Source organism: Macrobrachium rosenbergii, chromosome 46 (genome assembly GCF_040412425.1).
Source record: "Macrobrachium rosenbergii isolate ZJJX-2024 chromosome 46, ASM4041242v1, whole genome shotgun sequence".
NCBI classification, from domain to species: domain Eukaryota; kingdom Metazoa; phylum Arthropoda; class Malacostraca; order Decapoda; family Palaemonidae; genus Macrobrachium; species Macrobrachium rosenbergii.
In genome coordinates, this window is record NC_089786.1 from 34,467,256 (window position 1) to 34,492,527 (window position 25,272).

General features: G+C 35.6%; 2 protein-coding genes across 2 annotated transcripts; one reads left to right on the forward strand and one right to left on the reverse strand.

The window, feature by feature from the left end:
- The first annotated feature begins 19,136 nt into the window (after positions 1–19,136).
- Positions 19,137–19,688, forward strand: LOC136830440 (uncharacterized). The gene has a single exon (XM_067089975.1). It carries the CDS (start codon positions 19,137–19,139, stop codon positions 19,686–19,688), a length of 552 nt encoding a protein of 183 aa, XP_066946076.1.
- Positions 19,689–22,516: 2,828 nt separating this feature from the next.
- On the reverse strand, positions 22,517–23,164 carry LOC136830441 (uncharacterized). Its single transcript, XM_067089976.1, has one exon. The coding sequence runs from the start codon at positions 23,162–23,164 to the stop codon at positions 22,517–22,519; it is 648 nt and encodes a 215-aa protein (XP_066946077.1).
- Between the last annotated feature and the right edge of the window lie 2,108 nt (positions 23,165–25,272).

A 25,272-nucleotide genomic window follows, 5' to 3' on the forward strand; every position in this document is an offset into this window, starting at 1 on the left:
ATATATATATATATATATATATATATATATATATATATATATATATATATATATATATATATATATATATATATATATATATATATATATATATATATATATATATATATATATATATATATATATATATATATATATATATATATATATATATATATATATATATATATATATATATATATATATATATATATATATCTTATTTTAACGTGTTGTATTCCCATTTTTGTATGGGGTAAGCACGATGCCTTCTTTTGAAGGACTTTTGATTTGGCTTTGGGGTAAACCGTAGTCTCGATCGGCTGCCCTGCCTGACATCGCTTAGACCCTGGCAGCGTATGTTACATGTATCATACCAGACCCAAAGCCTTTTCTCCCAGCAGCGAGAAGTTGCTGCGCGGGTAGGTCGAGAGTTCGAGACGTGTGAGATGTTTGTTATGTTTTTAGAAGATGTTGTAGTGGCTTTGTTTTGTGTGTGTATTTAGTCTGTTACACCCATTTGCTTTTTAAGCAAACCTATCCGTTGATTACATACATAATCCCGGGGTGTCTACACGGATAGCAAAGTGTCCACCTCTCTGATCAGTCGGCTGCGGATTTAAACCCGCGCCACAGACCTCTACGAAGTCCGAAGCTGCTGCTGTAACCGACTGTGCCATCGAGGCTCCATATATATATATATATATATATATATATATATATATATATATATATATATATATATATATATATATATATATATATATATATATATATATATATATATATATATATATATATATATATATATATATATATATATATATATATATATATATATATATATATATATATATATATATATATATATATATATATATATATATATATATATATATATATATATATATATATATATATATATATATATATATATATATATATATATATATATATATATATATATATATATATATTAACTTTATCACATACACAATTGTTCTGTGCATTAGTAGAATTGCTAACAGGACCTCATTTAAACTGGACGGTATCTAATGGAGTATTTATTCAAGCTGTCTAGACTGTGAAGATGGGTACTATGGCGAAACTGGCAAATCATGCAAAGAGCGAAGCAAACAACACTTGCAGAACACAAGGCATTATAATCAGACGTCGGCATTGCCAAACACTGTTGGAAAAATGACCATACAATAGACTGCGAAAATATGAATTTTCTGTACAGGAACACCAATAAAACGGCCAGACTGGTTGTAGAGAAAGCCTTCATAACATGCGCTAACAACACAATGGCAGGGAAGACCGGAAACGGCTTTGGAGGCAGCATATTAAGAAAAATCAAGCACTCCACAGTAGCAAGGAAAAACACAAAAGGACGCACGTCGAAATGAATACCTGGATGGAGAGGCGGGCAGAGAAACGCCAAGGTCATGAGGGGGTGGGGGTCGCACAGGAGGAGGAAGGCAATTATAAGATGAAAGTACCCAGCACACAGGTATAAATACAGCTGGACTACGCGTCTGGTCATTGTACGGATACTTGATAATGAGGATTGTTTGTCCAAGAAAGCTTGTAACCTTTTCTGAATAAATACTCCATCAGATACCATACAGTTTAAATGAGTATATATATATATATATATATATATATATATATATATATATATATATATATATATATATATATATATATATATATATATATATATATATATAAGAATATGTCAGAAATATAAAAATAAGACTTTATAATTAGGAGGCAGACAACCTTTACCATCGAGACCTAAACTTATGGCTAAGATAGACGAAATGAAATAGTTATCTTAGAAATATATAAAGAATTATGTGTGCTGATGTATCACTTAGGTGTCACAAAAAGCGCCTTCTTTCTTTTCAACTGACTTCTCCTGCGCTTTTAATTTCACTCCGGCAAAAATGTTTTTCTCTTTGAAGCCAGGCAGCGCTCATTCAGTCGTTTAGAACGCAACGAGTTTTCTGCTGGAACGATAAGAGAGAGTAAATTTTCTGGAAGAAATCTCTCCCCTGTCGAGGGTTTAACAAATTCATCTCGGACAAAATTTTCAAGGTTAAGCTCAAAACAAATTAAGTTATCCCTGTATACATTAGAAGTTATAAAATCTGTGGGTAAATAGTGCTTAATGTTTACATTTTAGGAGAACTAGGAACATTATGATATTTAACAATTCACAAAAGAGAATGATTCATCTTTAGAATAATCACATATACGAAAATATTTTTGTGTGAAGATTCGCCGAAGAAACACTCCTGCAAAATTTCAGTCAAATTTCAGTAGGTGCAGAGCGTTCAAGTCACTTTGCTTCTTTAAATGAGGTATCACTTGCTTCGTACTTTCAATTTTTTTTTCTCTTCATATGGCCGTTATTTTCTATTTGGCTTTTTATTCATGAAACTTTATTAGTTTTAACTATGAACATATGTACATTGGAATAACGGTACTTGGGCGTTTCATCAACACTTTCCTTTCTTTCAACTTATTTGTCAGTACTCGATACCCAATAACTATGAAGATGAAAGCTCGTTGGAAGTTCGGTCAAGTTTTGTTATCATGTTTGCAATGTAGACGCCTTTTTCGGCCCTCATCCATCCAGCCTCCTAGCCCCGCTTCTCTCTCTTCACTGAATAGCTATGATTCTTGGAATATGAAGAATCTGGAACAGCTTCAACTCACTTAGGAATTCGTACATTGAAGAGTGTGATCTGTATGTCAATTTGTAGTTAGTCTATTCTGAATTCAAAACAAGAATTCCTCGTTGCAATGTTTGTTCTGTTAAATTATAATATAAGCCTTCTTTGAAGATAATCCATCCCAATCCGCTTAAAGCACTGCAGTGTCTGATTGCCTGTTACGGACTCCGTCCAAATAATGTACTTTTAGTTGTGTCTTTTTTTTTTTTTTTGTATACAGAAGTTAACTGTTCAGTCTCCTCATTACTTTCAAGAACCTTCTCTTATCTCAGTTATTACTTAATTCTTTTGGTTCATGAGTAGGCCTATCAGAAAATAGGGAGTTGAGAATCTACAAAACAAATATACTAAGAGAAAATATTTATATATTTTGTCTCATTCTAACTAATCTTGCTAATTATGAAATTATTCGAGGATATTTAAGTTTGATTTGGAATATTCATCGTTCGTGCAAAGCCATTTTTTTTATTTTTCTTGCGATGATATTTAACCTCTTTTCAATTCCCTTTTGTTCTCTATTCTACTTTATCCTATTTTATTCATAATTCCTCTGATACTTGCTTTTAACTCTAATTCCTTGGTATTCTCATAACTGTTTTATTCTTTCTCTGATCAATTTCTCCATCTCTCATTCTCCTTTATTGCTTTTGCTTTATTGATGAGCTCCTTTCATCTTCTCATCTGTCAGTTTTTTCTTTTTCAAATTCTTTCTCCGATCTACATTTCGTTAATTAATGAGTAAAAAGCCATAATAATGTAAATGACAGACTGTATTTTTCCAAAATACAAAAAGGTTAAAATAAAGGGGGAACTTTCGACCGTTTGCTCAACGGTCCTCTTCAGTTGGCTGAAGAAGACCATTTTGCAAACGGTCGAAAGCTCCCCTGTTTTTTAACATCCTTTTTTGGATTTTGGAAAAATACAGTCTATCATTTACATTATTGTGGCTTTTTACTCATTATTTCAGATCACAATATAGTGATGCACCACAGATTTCGTTTATTATTCTGCTTTAATTCCGTGATTTGCCTCTATTCTTTCTTCAAGATTTCAATTAATTTCATACATTTTGTTCCATAAAACTTAGTTTTAGGATGAACCAATCCTGTCTAAGTACTTATTATTATTATAGTTCTTTTATTATAAAAAAACAAGAGAATTATAAAAACTAAACATTTTTATAATGAATTTCATTTTAGAATGGAGAAATTCCTTTCAGCAGTAGCTGTAACCCATTAGGAAGGATCTCCGTGACAGTTTTGTCAAATTTTAACAAATTTTTTATAACTTTGACGTTTGAACTATGTACAAGGTCAGTAGACGAATATAGCGAGTCGCAGCCTTTGCGTAGAAGGTAACTCCTGATGGAAGTAAATAGTTTAGAGGATTTTATACCCGCAAATATTACAAAAGGTGAAAGAGGATAACCCCAACAAATCTTTGCTCTATCCCACCGAAAAACCTCAACTGGAAAACTTCCGCAACTCTTTTGTAAAAAAAAAAAAAAATTTTTTTCGATAGGTCGTTTTTGAGAGACAAGTGGTCATAGAGAAAGACGACCTTTGACCACAAGGGTACTTCCTCCAGAGGAAACCCATGAAGGGAGAGCAGAGCACTTCCTACCACTTTTGAATACTCTGAGAGCAATTACGGTGGATACGTTGTTCAAAAACATGAGCCGTAAGTGAATTTTTTTAAATAAATACAGAGAAATCATTCCTTAAGGTTCTCAACGACCAGAGCATAATTCCACATGAAAACGGACATATATGAATAAAAATAGTATACTTTACAAAAGACTAAATGAAAATAAGATAGGAATTTTAATACAGTTTTTAGAGCAGAAGGCAGGAAAACGTGTGCTGTGAATTCTATTCACAGTTTTTCATAATATTTTATTTTATTTATGGTTGTCGAGTCTGTATTCCACTGCTGCTAAAGTGGTAGGCGCGTAATTGGAACAGATTCTCATCCAGCTATTGTTACAGTCAAGTCTGATACTCTGTATCGGCCTTGATTGTAGCATAGAATTCATGTTCTCCCTGATTGATCGTTACTGACTATACAAAACGAGGTCATTTTGAGGACGTTTGTAATTTTCCTATCCGTGGTGCTTTATGGAGAATGGTTCCAGATATAACTGTGTTTGTTGCATGAAAAACAATGTGCGCTTTATGGAGCAGTGACACTTGTCTCTCAATGATCATATTTATTGCGTATACGATCTGGTTCATATGACAGCATCGTTTTAAACAATACAGAATTGAGTTGTTTATCTCAGAGCAGAATGTGAAAATCAAAGAATAAAGGTCAAGGATCTGCAACAAACAGGTGATGAAATCGTCGCTCTTTTGTCAAGATAATCATTGACGAAAACCAGTTACACTGGCTTTGGCAGTTATTTTTGAAACTTTCATGCGCGCCCGTATGTATGAGAGAGAGAGAGAGAGAGAGAGAGAGAGAGAGAGAGAGAGAGAGAGAGAGAGAGAGAGAGAGAGAAATTCCGACATTAAGTGCATGAATATCTGGGATGAAGTTGTAATCCTCCACACTGCAATGACCCAATCATCCGTGCTCCGTAAATTTCCTCGAATGGACGGGTGCATAAGGAAAAGATGAGTAAATAAGATTTATGAACGCACAGAGCACTATAGAATGATCACGGTTCATGGACAATTCCCATACATTATAACACCATTTATCAAACACAAGATTTAATATAACTTTACTAAATTAACAAAATTAATCAAAGTCATTTTTTTTATTTTACGAAAAGAGAAATAAAAAATCATTCAAACTGGTATGATTTCATTCTTGTGCCAGGGTATCGTGATACTGATTAAACTGTGAGTACAAAGAATGACATAAATAAAAAATATTGTGTTTTCATCGCATAAGTGTCAAATGCTGAACAAGCAAGCATAACCCAATATGAAAACACCTGAAATGCTTAACAAGAAGTCTCAGTAATTACTATTAACTGATTAATAACTGCTTGTTATTATCATTCAAGGAAATATACAGAACACTGATGAATGGGTCGTTTTATTATAGAGGCTTACAGTTTCATCCCAGTAATTCATGCTAGTAATGTAAGAATTTCTCTCTCTCTCTCTCTCTCTCTCTCTCTCTCTCTCTCTCTCTCTCTCTCTCTCTCTCTCTCATACGCACACACACATACACACACGACACATACACACCCACACACACACACGAGTTTCAAAAATAACTGCCGAAGCCAGTGTAACTATTTTTCGAAAATGATTATTTTAACAGAAAAATGTCGATTTCATTCCCCGTTTGTTGCAGACCCTTGACCTTTATTCGTTTATTTTCACATTATGTTCTGAGATAAACAGCTCAATTATGCATTTAAAAGCAGTGTTGCCAGAAGAACCATACGCGACAATTATGATCGTTTAGAGACAGGTGTCACTGCTCAATTAAGCGAGTATTTTTTTTTCTTTGTTTACATTTTCTAATTTTATTTTTTCTTTGAAGGTTTTGCTTCCACATTTCCAGACAAATTCTCGAAAGTTCTCGGTACAGACCTCAACATTTTTTTGCCATAAAAATATAACTGAATCCGTATTCATAGCATAGTTCATGCTATTACTAGAAAAATAATGATGATGATGATAATGCTTATCATTGTGAAGATGTATGAGGAGTAACAATGAAAGGTCATTAACTTGCAAATCAAGCTTCCCTGGAAAGTCATGACTATTAGAAATGAAAAACACAGAAACTGGAGAGCAGGAAATTATATTTTTTTTCTAATAATACACTAGAAAGAAACATCATTGAGTCTAGTTTTATAAAGGAGGTTTCAGCAAGAAAATTAACTTTATCCATGAACCTTATAAAATTGATCCATAAATGTAAAAAGTTATGTGAAGAGTTTAAGATCTATGGCCCCAATATATTTTTGGACGATTTTCATGAAATCCCTTCGAAAGTTGTCATCGTATAAGAAAGGAAAAGTTGCATATAATGGAAGTTCGGGCACATTACAACACTTTGGCTTATTGGAGAATTTTTTATTTAGAAGTTTTTTTAGGATCCTGTAAAAAACATGAGTAGGGAAACAATTATTGGTGAAATATTGCTGTAAGAAGACGATTTCTTGGTGAAAGAGGACCCAGTCCGACGTTAGAGATAAATCTTCCAAAAATATATTGGGGCCATCGATCTTAAACTAATTCCTAAGAACCCAAAAAGTATCGGCTCTCTTTTCAGATTTAAGGATCGGCTACCGCCTTTGGTGTCGTCTGGTGTTGTCTATGAGTACAATTGTCCTAAATGTAATTTAGGAAAATATATTGGATCCACCAGGCGGCTTGTCAAGGTGAGGGCCGATTCCCACAGAGGGATAAGTTATAGAACCGGGTGCCGATTAACTAATCCTGAATCCTCTAATATACGCAACCATACCATTAAATGCAAAACAGATATCAGCTATAAAGATTTTAAGATTATTGGCTATACAAGCAGTCCTCATGAACTACTTATTCTCGAAACGCTAAATATTAAACAACGAGTTCCCTCACCGAATTGTCAAGCAACTGCTGTACCCTTGTATTTGTCTTAACTCTGCCTTTTTCGATAATTTTGTGTGTATGTGTGTGTGTTTTATACTTAGTGTGTCCTTGGCCTCTGGATTGGTAGGTTACCCTCCAGTGTTTTTTAAGTGCATCTGTATTCAAGTATGTTGTCTGGTTTTTACTATTTTGTTTCTAAGTGCTTCTGTGTTTGAGTGTGTTGTCTGTTCTTGATCGTTTTGTCTTCTTGTGTTCTGTTTTTATCAGTTTTCTTAGCTTGCCTGCTACGTTTTTGAAGTAAAGTCTTGTATATAGCTCTTTTAATTAATTTATATTAATATATTGTATTTTATTGTCGTAGATCTCTCTGATGATGTGATTAAGAATCATGAAACGTCGGAATAAATGGTTACTGTGTCATCTACTTCTGTATCCCTGCCCTTGATCTTGATGCAAAAAAAAAAAAAAAAAAAAAATATATATATATATATATATATATATATATATATATATATATATATATATATATATATATATATATATATATATATATATATATATATATATATATATATATATTTGTATTACGTGAGAGAGTGAGAGAGAGAGAGAGTACAAGATATAAAACTGAGACTGCTCAACCCAAAAATCATTTCCATATAGGAAGGAAGAGACGGACAACGGTTAAGCAGGTCATAGAAGTGGTGGAGGGTGCTTTGGAAACTTTTGGCAATACACTAGATGGCAATAAAACCTTTACTCAGGACGACAGACATATGCTTAATCAGAAAGATTACTTGAAAGTCCTTCTTTCTGTAGCTAAGTCATCAGGCCTTCAGGTGGCTTTACAGCTATTAGTCCTGTGCCTGTGGGACTTGCATAACCCGAACACATGCTGCTCCCCGTAGGGGAGCAGCTCAGTCAGTGCACCATAGGATAGTCTTCAGCCCCTAGCTGCAACTCCTTTCGTTCTTTTTACTGTGCCTCCTTTCACATTCTCTTTTTATCACCTTCTTTCCACCCTCCCCTAACAATTAATTCACAGTGCAACTGAGAGGTTTTCCTCCTGTTACACCTTTCAAAACTTTTTCTGTCAATTTCCGTTTCAGCGCAGAATGACCTCATAGGTTCCTGTGCTTGACCTTCTGTATGCTATTTAATTCATTTCAGGTCAACACATGCTGCTGCTGCTGCTGCTTCTGGAGAGGGCGCTGTGGGTCAACTGCTCATCCGAAGGACTTTCAACTTTGTACCTGTTAGAATGAGAGCTCATTTTTAGGCGACATAGTCTGTTGCAGAGAGCTGAACGTCATGAATGTTATGGACTGTAGTGCTTGTGATTAATCTAAACCTTTATAATAGTTTTATCCGTCCTGGACTGTAAAAGTCAGTAGGTTACCGTCACTTTGGCAGTTGCTCCTAATAACTGATCCATTAGAAAAAAATTAACTTAACGGAATTACTTTTTCCCCATTTACCTGTGAGAGAATGAATCCTTGTGAAAAAGAAAAGAATTCTAATATTATTGTTTTGTGATAAATTTTTCAACTGGGAAAGGATAATTCCAGAGAACGAAGGACGTTTGGAATGCTTGCACTCTCTCGGGTGTATATATTGAAATTGGCAAATATTCTCTCTCTCTCTTCTCTCTCTCTCTCTCTCTCTCTCTCTCTCTCTCTCTCTCTCATTTATGCTGAGGGTGCTCATTTTAGACATACATTATTCTTCTTTGGGGGAAATTTTGCGCAGTCTTGCTTGTTTGTCTTAGACCTTTATTGAGATTCCATATATTGCTTCCGGATTTCAATCGTCTCTAACAGAAACGCACGTTAGCAAAACACAAACACAAGTAATCGGACACAACCCTACCTATACAGAACAAAAAGTGGAGACGGCAAACACATACAACAATCTTGTAAAGGAAAACAAAACTTTATCTTGAAAGAACTTTCTCTTTTCCCCATATCTGTTGCTCGGGGCACGACCATTTCTTTTCTCTCTGAACAAAAAGAACAATATTTAAAAAAAAAAATTTTTGAAAATAGAAAGTTAATAAGTTTATGCCTACTTTCTGTTTATATTTCCTTCTACATTCCATAGTCCAGGCGCACACAGCCACAAGCATTCGTGCACAAACATACCGAAATCGGAATCAGCACTTCACTTCCCAAATGAACCACACCTCAATTTCTCCATTTTGTCATTATATTTTGAGTCACTGGCCATTGCTATGGAATTTTAAAGCTGTCCAACTAGGTAATATTTTTAGATACGCTTGTCTTCAAAAGCATTTATTCTATCCTCCAGTTTAAGCTGAGGGAAATGTTTCCTGTGATATATAGCAAAACATGAACGCTACCATGGAGCAGAATTTACTTCGCTTGGGGAATCAGCGGAAGACCTGAAACTACACATGCAAAGTGAGGAGTCAACATAAAGCGAGGGACTTCATGGGTGTTCAGTTGCATGCAAGAAGAGTTTGGTTTATTCCTTAAAACTGTGCAATTGTGTCCCTGGGAATGACCCTGGCGATCAATACTCATTAACGACTCTGCAATAATAACTTCAAGCTTATTGCAACTAAGCGTCGGTTTTCTTACTTAAATTGTTCTTCATGTAAGTATATAGTGATCTCTATTTATTACTTACTTATTTTTTATCATGTTTTTATTGCTCTGTCATTTATTTTCGCTCCGGGGTTTTTGTAATGCCGGATTTTATCCAGCAAGCATTTAATGGTCTTCCAGCAGTGTTCCTTGTTGATATTCCCATTTTTATTAATTGCAGTTATAAATACAAAAATCAAATGCAATGATTATGTATTAGAAACAAGGATGCAACTACCGTTAGCCAAAACAGTGGTAATTAATATTTGCCGTAATTAATCACAAGCAATAACAAAAAATACTCATTATTATCGTCAAAATTAATAAATAAGTTAAAAGTGGTTGAAGACAAAAAGTATTTGGCAGAATGAAAATGGAAATTGGAAGGAATTTCGAGGTAAACGAAATTCAGTACAATACATCAGGTTTGGCATTAATGGGGTAACATTCGAGAAGGATCATCCAGCCAGATCACATCATCTTTTGCAGCAGAAAATAGTGACCTCATCTCTTAATAACATTCTCTCTCTCTCTCTCTCTCTCTCTCTCTCTCTCTCTCTCTCTCTGTGTGTGTGTGTGTGATCGTATCAAGCAAAAACATTCTAAAGAATTGAAGAGACAATCATCATGCCCCGAAAAGGAGGGATAAGTTTTCTTATCCATTTCTTCGTCTTCTGTGAGAAGTAGGAGTCTCTCAAGGTCCGACCCATCTGCCTTGGACACAGGTCTCTAGGAACGTTCAGAAGCACTCCCTTCGTCTTCCTTTCATACAAAGCTTGTCAGAGGGCAATGAAATCGGTGATGTTGATTGCTTATCATTTCTTAGTATCTGTGTCACATGTTATCATCATGGCCTTGCTGTGTTTGATCATTGTTGTACTTGAAGTGAATTGTGCATTTTAGTATTATAATCAATGACAGTGCTTATTATTATTATTATTATTATTATTATTATTATTATTATTATTATTATTATTATTATTATTATTTATGGTATTCCATCTTGGAGTATATACTCTAACTGCTTTAGAAATCTTGCGTTTCCGGTGTTGTACTCTACTGTATATAAACTTGAAAATATGTTATGCCCAGATCAGTCACACAAAGTGATTCATATCTAAAAAAGAATAACATCATTCACAAATTGCGCCATAGTAAACGAACATAATCTAAACTAATGAAATATTCTGTAAAGTTACCTAGCAGCTCAAAAAATATGCTAAATTTTTTTGTGAATTTTTGACATGAAAGAATGAACGAAATGTTTCCTTTTAAGTGGTCCTGGAGCCTCACACAGGAAGGAATGGCGTCACTTGTTCATAGGTCGTCTTATCCTGAAAAACAAGTTGGTCAGGGGTTAATGACGTCATAGGACACTTCAAAGGGCACCAGTGGAAGGTAAAGAAGAGAGAAGCAATGCCCCAGTGACGAAATCAAAACACCAAAGGGTCATTTCGAAGTTATGTTAATTTTGTTTGTCAGTATAAGTAAAACAAGTAAAAAATGAGCCAAAGTTTCTTCGGCGCAATCGAGTTTTCTGTACAGCGTAAAATTCTTTATGATACTCTCGGCAATGATCCATGAAATTCTCAGCCGCGGCCCATGCAACTTTCAGCCACGTCCCGGTGGTGGCCTGTGTTGTTGACACCTATAGCGGTGCCAGACGCATGATGATGGCTAACTTTAACTTTAAATAAAATAAAAAATACTGATGCTAGAGGGCTGCAATTTTGTATGTTTGATGATAGAAGTGGTATGATCAGCATACCACTTTGCAGCCCTCTAGCCTCAGTAGTTTTCAAGATCTGATCTGAGATAAGCGGACAGACAGACAAATAGCCATCTCAATAGTTTTCTAAAAAAAAACTAAATGGGCGTCGAATTTTAAGAAATGTTACTTTATATGATAAATTCATTAGTACAACACTTGACTCTCCAAGACTAGTTTATTATATATTTTCAGTATCTTGACCAGAATATTGGGAATACTAACAACATAGACTTGTAAGATATCTTTCAGTAAAAACCCACAGGTCTGTCTAAGGCCAAAACACCTAAAATGGGGACACACACAAAACTCCAAAGCTCCTCTGCAATACAAATGTCCTGCTTTCACCTTCCATCATCCGAGTTTTCATGGAACCAAAGCGGAAGCACTTTTCACATGGCTATGAAAAATTCTCGAACAATTTTTTTTATGGCATTCTGCTCTTTCCGACTAAAAGCTATTTTTTTTACCCAAAATGATTAAGAGTGTTTAAAAAAGATTTTTTTGAAACATCCTGATTTGTTTCAGGCGAATTGCATTCAAGAAATGTCTCAGGGGTGTAATAATTTTAGATTTCTAAAGAATCTAGAAATAATACTAAAATAATAAATTATTTGGCATAGCTTTCAAGCAAACCTAGTCTTTAGAAAGGCTGTTTATTCCCAAAGAAAACTTACAACTGACCATTTCAGTAATATTCAAAGCTGAAATTCATTTTAAACAGAGTAGTTTGGTCTGAATCTCATGTTTTGTTGAATGTGCTGAATACGTTACCAGAACAACGACGTTTCTGTTTTTGATGATAGAGCGTTCCAGATAAGACGGCAACATTCAGACAAAGTCTGATATCGCAAGTCCTAGGTCTCTTCTTCCTGCCCGCCGAACTAAATTCAGTCCTTCGAATCCCAACAATATCATCGAAATATAACTGGTGAGATTAGTCTTTATGGAGAGAATAGCAAGACATTCCGGTTGAGCTCTGTTATTATGACGCCTCTCATGAACTAAGATAGAAAGAGACTGGGACATCAAGGCCTCTAGAATACTCGTTCTGCTCGCCTGATGCATTTGATTGGTATCTAATTGTACTAACACTGCGAAGCAGCCCTGTCGAAGTTTCTTCGTGTAAATAACTGCATTTAGTCCTCCCAGGTGGATAGGAAACTGAATGCGTAGTATACTAGATATAATTAGGACAGAGCTAATACTTTAAGAATTAGCTATTAACTTATTATACACACACACACACAAACACACACACACACACATACATATATATATATATATATATATATATATATATATATATATATATATATATATATATATACATATATATATATATATATATATATATATATATATATATATATATATATATATATATATATATATATATATATATATATATATATATATATATATATATATATATATATATATATATATATATATGTGTGTGTGTGTGTACGTGTGCTTGCGTTGCGTGAATGTCTCTATCCTAAAAATAATAGGAAAAGATCGAGAGAATCGGAAGAATGCATGTATTGGATTTTTGTGTTCCGAGTTGTGAACGTTTCCTATACAGGTTTTTTTTTTTTTTTTGACGAAAGCGAAGTCAATTCTATTAGTGGGCATCAAGATTGAAAAACAAAGCGATTCGAGCTGAAAGGATTTAGAAGTCAATCAGAAAAAAACAAATATTTTTGCTAAATATTTAAAGCCTTCACTAGCTGTGTATTATTGCAACAGCACGGCTTCTCCATTTACAATGGTTTACAAATTCCAGATTGATTGGGCGACCTATGACAATTATCATCCTTTAACCACTCACCGAAGGTGATCAATTTTATCGCTCCCATTACACGAATGCAGAAACCTCATTTTAAAATATTTCGGAGATCCGGTTTGGTTGATTGCTGGTATGAGCAACAAAAATATAAATAATGATTCATTATACAGTACGTACCGATCTTTTCCATTTTAGACTTTGGGGATTCACAATGAAAGTTTCGTATTCATTCTCTGCTAATTATCTAAGTGTTAGAGATGCTTCCTGAAGAACTTTAGTATATATCAGGCCATTTCTTTTAAGAGATTTTGTGTCCGTTTAAGGAAGACAATAAATGAATGACGTTCGTTATTCGAACTATTTTTTTTTTAAGATAATCCATGAAGACCGCAGTGGAATTCATGATACCCATGTGTAACGACCCGAGTGGGCCGTTATGCAGGTTCTTTAATATACTCAGGACGGGGCTGTCATGACTGACGGCAGATGCAACAAACAAAGGAGGAGAAAACAAAACAACAAAAACAATAAAATGAGCTTAATATTGATTTATTAAGGCAAGTATTTACAAGTGAGTCAGGTCTGGTAAAAAGATAAAAACCATAGGTACAAAAAAAAAAAGCCAAAAGGCAGCACTAAACAAAATCAAGTTAAATAAACAATTAACTTTATAAACAAAAAGTAGCTAAAAAGAAAAGGCAAAAATAAACAACAGCAGGCAGAAAAAAAAAAAAACAAACATACGTCCTCCATCGGGGCACCAAGACAGCCCTCAGCTGTGCAACAGGGACAAAAACCCATCAACAGAAAACCCCGATGGAGACGTCAGGACAGCCTCACGCTGTCATCAAAGATGAGCAGCTCGTGGTCACACGACTACTCATGGTCACACTCCACCTCTACGACGTGCTCCACTTCGTAGGCGTGCTCCAATTTGCTGCTCAAAAACTCGACCAACGTCGACTCCAAAAACTGCCTGCTGCTGCTGCCACTGCCGCTACTCTCGCTGCCCTACCAGACCCGACTGGCGAAAGAAAAACGGCAGCTCACCGACGAGAACATCAAAACAAAAAAAACTTGAAGGTAAGGAGGCAGCAATCCACAAAAGGGAACGAGCGGGGAACCAGCAGTTCCCGCAAAACCATCACTTAACGTGACACCATGGTATCACTTCTACAAATGTTTTGGTAACCAAGAATTGATAACTGTGACTGACTGACTACCTTATTTATCATAAGGAAAGTAGAGAGACAGAGCCTCACCTGAAATTTGATAATAGACTTTGATTAAATACAAGAACAGATACCGTATTTTCTTCTGAAATACCACAAGTAGCGTACACAAAAATTAAAGTGGAATGACATTTAAATACTCTTGCAAAAAAAAAAAAATTGTAAATGATACCGGCAACGGGGATGCAAATTCCTAGGGCAGACGAACAGAGAACAAGATTTTTTCATAGGCTGGGGGGAATTCATAATCTTCTCAAGGCCAGAAACTTGAATGTCACCTCTTTACATAGTGTTCTACTGCGCATTTAAGATAAAACATATGCCTGTTTATAAAAAACTCATATTCAATAAAGGCCAAACTGATTTCATCCATATGCCATTAATAAACTTCTCAAGACCAAAATCTTGAACATAGTATATATAGTATGTAGTATTCGGCCGCGCATTTCATAATAAAACATGTGCGGGATATATAAGCAAAATCATATTCGATCAAAGGACAAACTGAGTTCGTCTCTGTGTAAATCATGAACATCCCAAGTCCAAACACTAGAATGTCACCTATATATACAGTATTCTATTGCACATTTCCAAATAAAATACAGTATATGCCTGGTTATAAAAAAGACATATTCAATAAAGTCAAACTGAGCTCATCTTTATGGAGCTTCTTAACAATGCAATGTATTTTATCAAACTGCTAATCATATTTATATATGAAAAACCTGACTGAAGGCAAAAGTTTTCTATGTTAATTAAAAACAAAATAGAAATTTATAAAAGCTAAGCAACTGCACCTTCAGAAATATGTTTGAAAACCGAACAAATAAAGCGCTATATTGTATTCTGAATTTGACGGGAGAAAATTCGATTTCCTCTTCATCTCAGCGGTTCGGTAATTTATGAGAACGGTACAAGGTGCTGCAGCTGCCAGCGCTTTCATATGTATGTATATTTATATTTCCCATTTACCTGAAATGGCTCGAAAATGAATTCGGGTAAATGCGAATGTAGAGACTTATTTGCAACGGGAATGGACATTCGGAAATAGACGCTATGGTATTGCACGAAACATTTCCGTAGATTTCTATGGGGCACCGTTGCAGCAATATTGCTTCATATCGATTTCATATTGAAATGAAAACTCTTTGTTGTGCTGCTTTACAAATATTGAAAAAAAAAAAAAACAATCGTTTATAGATACTATGCAATCACATTCCATAATATATATTCTCGCTGACCTTGTGTATTTCATAAAATGGTCATGAAATTTAATTCCTAAGGAATGAAAATCTGAGTCACGGATAAATAAGGAGTTTTGAGCATAGGCTAACGTCAGTGTTTTATAAACCATATAAAACAATGCACTTAAGGAATTTTGCAGCTAAACAGGTCGTCCGGTTTAATAGGTAGAAGGTCGCAGTGAGGTCAGGAAGTCTTCTGAGTAGAGAAAGAGTTGCTTAACAGAAAATTATAGTGCCTTAAATTCAAAACTAAATTTTAAAAGTTCTTCCTGAGGAAGCAGATTTTAAAACTGACATATGGAATGCATTATCATCTCAATATCTAAGGTCTCCAAAAGGAAACCTATCGCTGCTGTTTGATGAAAGTAACATTTTATGTTTCAGTGAGATGACAACTCGGCTTTTATTCAATTCGGAAAGCCCTCAACAAACAAACGCATAATTAAACACAAACAGATATGGACCTTACCTTACCTTTCAGACCTTACAGTTAATTCGGGTTGCCCCAGGAGGTCCCTCATTGTGAGGCACCTCTGATGTCTACCAGAGAATTGCTAATGCATCTTCCGGTATATTTTGCATCTTCCAATCTTGGATGGTCTGGGATGCATCTTAGATATTTGTCGAGCTTATTCTTAAACACATCTGCCCTCACTCCTGTTATGTTCCTCAGATGAGCTGGTAGCGCATTGAATAGACGCTGCATTATCGATGCTGGTGCGTGAGGGATTAATGTCCTGTGTGTTTTCCTTAGTTTTCCTGGTATAGTTTTGGGCACTATTAATCTACCTTTGCTCGCTCTTTCTGATTTTTTTAGCTCTCCAGAGAGAGAGAGAGAGAGAGAGAGAGAGAATTCTATGTTCTTTCTCTATTCATGACGTTATTTATATACATCTATACGTTTTTTATTCGCATATATTTGTCATTAAATTGTTGTTTTCCTCGTTTTCCCTTAGCCATACGAACATTTTCTATACTATAGAAAACTGGTTTACAATTTAATGAGTTTTCACGCTTGTCTGCTTATAGTCATGACAACAACAACCACAATAATAATAATAATAATAATAATAATAATAATAATAATAATAATAATAATAATAATAATAATAATAATAATAATAATAATAATAATAATGATAATAATGATAATAATAATCGGCAACCAAGACCTATGAAGGAACAAACAGAAACATCTTTCAGGAAATCTGTTTTTGTCTCGTGAGTTTACTTTTGCTGGAAATAAACAACTCTTACTGCTCCCTTGCCGTTTCTGTATTGTTTACGAAATCTGTTTATCAGCATTTGTCACTTGCAAACTTATTCACAGGACGCCTTCCTGCACTTTAGAGGGGTTGGAGAGTATTGTGGCTCCGCGCTGTAGTCTTTCAGATGACAATCATGACAGCAAGAATTTAGAGGTGACGCTGCTCGAGTCATGTTCTTCTTCACCCCATTCATAGGCAACATTATTTAATGTGGAATGACGTCATTATATTTTCTTTCATCTCTCACCTGCCACTGAACTGAGAGTTCTTGGAAGCCATTTAATGCACAGAAGGATTTTGATAGGTTATTATCTTACCTGCGGAGTTTCAGAGAGTTTATGTAAATCCTGTCTGGTGTCGAGTTCTTCACTAAACAGCCGTTTCTTGGCTGAGAATGAGTTATAATTAGAATCAATGGTTTCTTTCCAGTTTTGCCACTTGAGAGCATTCCTTGGTAGAGTGATCCTTTCCTAATTAGAGGACTCATGAGAATGTAAAACTATCCACTCACGTTTTGATCTATTTCCTTCGTTTGGGGTTAGCTTTAATTCTTATTATACAGCTGATGTAGTTTTTGTAAATATATTCCTCCCTCAAATATATATATTAATGAAATACTCTTTTAAAGCACTTAATATCTAAATGTTACTTTTTGTCATCATGTTTGCATAAGTAAATAGAAGGTTCTTAAAAATGACGATAAAAACTTATCACAACACAAAAATCTGAAAAAAGCTAAATTGTATTTTTATTAGACCTCCACTCATATTAAACTTACGCAGATCATTGATCTTTTCACTGCAGTAATGAGGGTTAAAGGGATGCTATTTTTTTTTTTTCTTAAAAATAAAGTTTGGCACAATACTTTTACGTTGTTAATTTTGCGAGAGAACATTTGTTTAGTAATCGGCTTTTGATTTCGCTAGAAATTATATTTTCATTATATACATGAGTATTCATTCAAAATTAGTAAATGTATTATCCAGAGAACTGCAATAAACCTCGTTTTTATTATGAAAATGGACAAACGATTATTGAATTCGACATTTTCTGGAGTGAAAAATGTCAGACTGCGCCCCTCGCTTCAATAAGCACTGTTTTCATACATTTTCCAATTGTTGAATGGAAGTTAAATACTCTGATGAAGCTGATGAATTATAAACAAAAACACATTCATTCTCTTTCCAAAACGTAAAGCTGCCCACTCACTTCATGATCTATTGCCTTCCTTTCGGGTGAAGCTTTGATGTTCCAATGTGTTAACGAATAACACAGGATTAATTTAAAATTCCGTAAAAGGGTGCTATTAAAGTAAGCTTTGGTTTACCTTTCCACATACTAGTTGAAAATCACAACTTAATCTGGCGATTTGTAACCAAGTAGAATTAAACATTACGCTTAACAATTTAGCCATTAACGCAATATATTTCAACTTTGGTGTCATGGTTGCAAATGAAGTTGTTGGTAATTCGTTTCAATATTAAATTTTCTAACGCTTTTTAGTGACAATTCAACAGAACTGTGAATGCAACATTAGTATATCAGCCGAATTTTAATGTCACTCCTGCAATTACGCCTACGATTTTCTAAACATAAAAGGCCGCGCACCCACCCACACACACACACACAAGCTTCGTACACACACACACACACACACACACACACACACACATACATATATATATATATATATATATATATATATATATATATATATATATATATATATATATATATATATATACAGTATATATATACGTGTGTGTGTTGTGTGTGTATGTATGTATGCATGCATGTATGTATGTATGTATACACGCATACTTGTTGGAGAAGCAGGACGGGAGAGAGGGACATTTCCGAAGCAGGTAATCACTAAGGAGATGAGGGAAGCCGGTAAAGAACTAGGCAGCGACCCGGACTTCATCATACCAAAGGTGACAAATCATTTCTGTCTACGTAGTGATGAAAGAAAGTGATTATTTTGAAAAGATGGTCAGGATCCTTCTGGACACTTCCAAATTCCAACATTCAACAAAGGACCCCACCAAGGACCTCAGAAAGAAAATGTCAAAGTTTGTGACTAGGGCCAACAATCAGCAAGACGTCGTAAAATTCCGTGAGGTGAAAGGAGATTATGGGCCCGGTTACTGCTACGGGACAGTGAAGACCCATAAGGCAGGCAACCCCCTAAGGCCCATCATCTCTCAGATGACAGCCCCAACCTATAAGATAGCGAAGGTCCTGAATGATTTGCTGGTACCTTACATACCGGCCGGATGTTCGTTGAAATCAGCGGTGGAGTTCATTGACCTCCTGCATGAAAAGGGACCGGAAGACGACATCGCCTCACTCGACGTTGAAAGTTTGTTTACGAATGTTCCCGTCAAAGAAACGGTCGACATAACCGTTGATCGTGTATACAGGTCAGACAAGAGCACCTGCCTATTTCCGAAGATGTCCTCCGAGATATACGGAAGGCCCTCTCTCATCGGGGGGAATTATTTCGGCACGTAGACGGAGTCGCCATGGGATCTCCACTAGGGAGCCTTTTTGCAAATATGTCCATGGCCACCGTCGAAGAAAGGACCTTCCGAGAGCATCAAAAACCTAAGATTTATGGGCGGTACATCGACGACATATTCGTCACAATAAAAGAAACAGACGATGCCAGAAAACTGTCAGATGCCCTGAAAAGAAACTCGGTGCTCAACTTCACCACAGAGCACAGCCAGCAGAAGACTTTACCGTTTCTTGACGTCCAGGTAAAACAACAAGAAGGGCAGTGTAAAACGACCGTGTAGACAAAATCAACGAGCTCTGGCCGTTGCCCGAACACACGAGGAGAATGCCCGGACGCATATAAAAAGTATGTCATAAATGCGTATGTCAATAGAGCCTTCACACACAGCACATCGTGGAGAGACATACACAGTGAACTTCACAGAATTCGCCAATTGTTGACAAACAACGGCTAAGCAGATCAAATCATTGAAACTGCAATAAAAAAGAAAATGGATGAATTTTACCAACCCAACACGACAACGAAAAAGGAGAGTCTGATTATATACCATCGTCTACATTATAGGTCTGCATACAAGGAGGAATGCTGCGCACTGCGTGGGATAGTAAACAGAGGCGTAACCCCAAAAGCCTTTCACCACAAAATAAGCCTCAGAATATAATTACAGTAAGCCTAACCTTGTAGCAGCCCTAATATGAAGAACAGCACTGCTCCGGGGGGACCGGATGAGATGTGCACGAACTTAGTTTACAAATCCACTTGCCCAGAGGAGGTGTGTAAATCTCACAACCAAAACTACATCGGGCACACCACAACGACCCTTCGGAGACGAATGCTGGCTCATAGAAACCAAGGGGCCGTTCATCAACAATACATAGATGTTCACGACAGGAAGCCATCTCTACAAGAACTGATAGAAGGCACCCAGGTCGTACACAGAGAGATAACTATGGTCGCCTCTAAATAGCCGAAACCGTAAGCATTGCTATCCAGAAACCGACCCTGAATATTCAACAAGAGTCGGATCATATACCCAGCTCCAGCAGAAGGAATGCACGAGCCAGCAGGGACCAGACATCACGCCCCCAACCACCGGACACATCGCGCCCCTTAGGGGACAAGAGAGTGTCCAGCGAAGGTCAAATATGCTTGCTCAAGTGGCTGAGGCCCCTCCCAACACGAACCTCCAGAGTTAATCAACGCAGAACCTGTGGACGCACACATACACACAAATGTAATATTTTATACATTTATGTATAAACAGAGGTTTCTTTATTTGTACCGTTTACATGTTATAAAATTTCATTTATTTTTGTACCTTATTTTATACTTTACTGAATTTTAAACACAAATATTAGGAAACACTAGCACATGTTATTATATTTTGAATATTTATTTAACAACATGTTTAAACTTTCACTTTTATTGTCATGCATGTTCTTTGTAACCAAAACAACGCCCTGAAATGGTTAAGCTGTTAATCCCTTGACCAACCAGTACCTAGACCACAAGGACTTTCTCCCCACACTATTATATAAATAGGTCGAAAGGCCGCATTGTAAGTCAGTAGTCGCTTGATAATGCCATTAAAGGCGAAACAGTTGTCGCGACAAAACTCAGTAAATGGAAGAAGGAAGTCTGCGTATTTTTCACCAGAAATTGACGAACGAGAATCAGAAAAAACTCAGACGGTAAGAAGGTACCTGCAAGAAACTTATTGATGCCACCAAGGTGATTGCTTTTAACGAAAACTATAAGAGAAAAAACTATACCCTCCGAATATATATATATATATATATATATATATATATATATATATATATATATATATATATATATATATATATATATATATATATATATATATATATATATATATATATATATATATATATATATATATATATATATATATATATATATATATATATATACATACATACATACATATACATATATATACTGTATATATGTATGTATATGTATATATATATATATATATATATATATATATATATATATGAATGTCTTTTTCCTGTAATACTACAGTGTAATATGAAAATAAGAAGGCCCATAAAACACTATTTAAACGTTGAAACCATATATTTCGGGCACTTGTTTCTGTGCCCCAGTTCACTGGTAGAATATGGACAGGTGGAAAGTTACAATGGTATATATACAAAAACATGAAGGTGTGGCCTTAGGCCTCCGATGTTAAGGAGGTGGCGTTTCTTAAGAAGGAGGAGATTGACCAAATTCCCTATAGTAGTACCAATCTAAGGTGAGGGTTTAGGCGTGTCTAAAACCGAAAACACACGTTGCCATATCTTTAAGTTCTTTGTAGAGGTGGCCAAAGTCAAAGCTCTGTATTCCTTACTAATCCCCAAGGGAAACATTACCCTAAGGTCAAAACCTATGTCCAGTACAGATTATCCTCCTTTCAGACTCGGGTGAGGGGGAATGCCCACTCCAATTGTCTTAGAAGGGTTCGCTGGTATAAGTTTATTTTTCCTTTATTCAGATAAATATTTATCATATGGTGTGTATTGGTATTAAAAATTCAGAGTTATGAAACAGTTCTTTTTATTCTTAACTTATTTATCAACAATCTACAAAAGAGACAAAACTAAAGGGAAATCACGGATATGGTAAATTTCATACATTAAACATTTCTTTATTTTCAGAAGCATTCAAGTAATAAACAGTATATCTAATAAATAAGAATGATAATGATTCACTTTATTTCAGTTTGTGATCATATACATGTACAATGGTTTACAATGAGAACAATACAGAACAGCGTATAAAGACGAGAGAGATTTTAAGAGGACTCCTCATCGGAAGACTCCTCATCTGAAGAGTCAAGACTTATAATAAATGAGTCAATATATTTGTCTATCAAAATATCTTTTGCTGCATCTTCCACTTGCAATTGCTCGGCGTGTCTTACGGTCTTCTCCCAATTTTCAGGTGTCACAGTATCCAGAGCTTCTTTAGTAAGTTCCGATAGATTTGTCATCTTAAAATTGTTTCGTTTCGCTATGAAACTTTTCACTTGGCCCCAAATTAGTTCTATCGGGTTGTATTGGCAATGGTAGGGAGGAAGCCGAATAATTTCATGCCCATTTTCTGCTGCAATTTTATCTACGACATACGTGGTTTTTATTTTAACAGAGTACTCCTTTACCATCTCTAAAAGTTGACTTTTCAACATTTTCTCTGTTGGTTTCGCACCTTTAGAGATGAGCCACTCTGTAATGACTGCCTTTTTGCTTGACATCGTTGGTACTTTTTCTACTTTCCTTGAATGATATGGAGCATTATCCATCACAATAACTGAAGCTGGAGGTATGTTCGGGAGCAACTGGCAACGAAACCATTCTTCAAATACTTCGTGGTTCATTTGACGGTGATAATCACCATCATTTTTTGCAGTGAATGTAAGCTCAGCGTTTGAATGAAACCACATGCAGAGCCTGCATGTAGAATTATAAGTCGGCCACCTTTTCCTGACGGCACTTTAATTCCAGAAGCATTCTCTGATTTATTATCTTTCCAGCATTTCCCCACAGTATAATTCTGGTTAACCTAAGTCTCATCTAGATAAATTACATTTCTTCGGTTCTCTTTGACGTTTTGCATTTTTCTAGGAATCTTGTTCGCAAGCACTGCACGTCATATCGTTCCATCAAAAATTTTCTACCATCGAGTTTTGCGTACTGGAAACCAATTTCTTTCACTATTTTTCTTAAAGATTCTCTACCACCTTTGAATCCTGTTCTTTCCCTCATTTCAGACAACACTTTGTTAATGGTTGGAATTTCTTTCCTCTCGTAAAATTGGAGAATTATCCGACGAAGCAAACATTTGTCGAAGTCATCCAAACCAGTCACAGGTTTTGATCTTTTCCTCTTCTTTATCTCGTAAACTGGGTTACCAAATAATTCTTGCGACTCTCGTGCTTCTTTACATATTCGTTCAACAGTAGCTTTACTGACGTTTGTTGCCTCAGCTGTACGAAGAGTTGCATTCGCAACATTAGTAATGGGTCCTCTGTTTTGTTTCTCCATTGTGAAGTACCTTGACACATTATGAATAATTTTCCTTGCTTGTCCTTGAATGACTCCCAGTGAGAAACTCTGACCATCCATGACGACTGCAAAAGGCTGTATTGTCCTATAATGACAACTGTAGCTCATTATATACCCGTGCGCCTGGCCCGAGACACGAGGTCAGAGAAGTGCATACGAAAGCCACATTTCTTCACTTTATAAGGTTAATGTTAATGACTGGTTTAACACAATTGTCATCGGGCTCTGTGTACAAAAGTCACGATTCAATCATTCTTGGAGCAAATTTATTACTTTCAGTTACTAAACTACTCCCTTTACCTCATTAAAAATGTTAATAGATTGATGTTTGGCAATGCCAGATCGATGTTTGGCAATGCCAGATCAGTTTCAATCCTAACCACGGTATTTGATTTATTTTTTCATCTTATCCCCGAATATTTTTCTCCATATTCAGTTGACTGTTGTCTTGGAACAATATACACAAGAAAAAAAATAACGTCAAAGATGGAAAAAACATTTTCATACTAAAATTTCTCTATTTACAGAAAAGTTCAGTCAACAAACATCTTTTAACCATTTAATCACATACACACACACACACACACACACACACACACACACACGTGTTTGACCTTCAACTATGTTTGCATCCGCTAATTCTCACCTTCACCATAAAGGACCCAGCTTATAAGATTTGACCATTCTTAAGAGATTAACGAAGGGTTATTGTTTCTTAACTGACAGATACAGATGTCAATACTTGACCTGAGAATCGAGATTGTAGATGTGGCAACATGTATGCCACGTTTCGTAAATATGATATTGAAAAACTGTTTAAAATATTGATCAATAACAACTTCATACATAAAAATCATGTTTAGTAAATATTTCAGAGTAATTCCACTCAGTTTTGTTATATAACAACGACCTATATTCCATGAAATTTTTCTTAGAATGGAAGTTTGGCAACGCACGTAAATGTCTCTCGTCCCCACAAAACCCTCACCTTAGATTGGTACTACTATAGTGGTTTTGGCCTCATTAGCTCCCGTTTGGCGATGGATCTGGCGGTCGCGTTTCTTGGGTCATCTTCTTCAAAAAGGGTGCGAGGATTAAGGTGTCAATGGCGTCCGATTTCCAATGTCCTCCAGACAGGTTCATATTGTTGGTTTGATTGATGATAGCAGATTCCAGCATCTTTCTTTTGTACGGACAGCTACTCTTGAAAACCAACTCCGCCCCACTCCAGTTAATGACATGCCCTGTATTTCTAATATGTAGGAAAATTCCCGAACTCTCGAAGCGTAACGTACTGATCTTTTGTGCTCTGTTATTCTTTGCGAGAGCGATCTACCTGTCTCGCCTACATAAATGTCATGACAATTACTACACGGTATCTTGTAAACTCCGGCTTCTTCCCTTTTGTTATTTAAGTATACGTTAACGAGCGAACTCCCGATGGATTTGGGATAATGGAAAATGAAAGGATTATCAGAACTGAGTT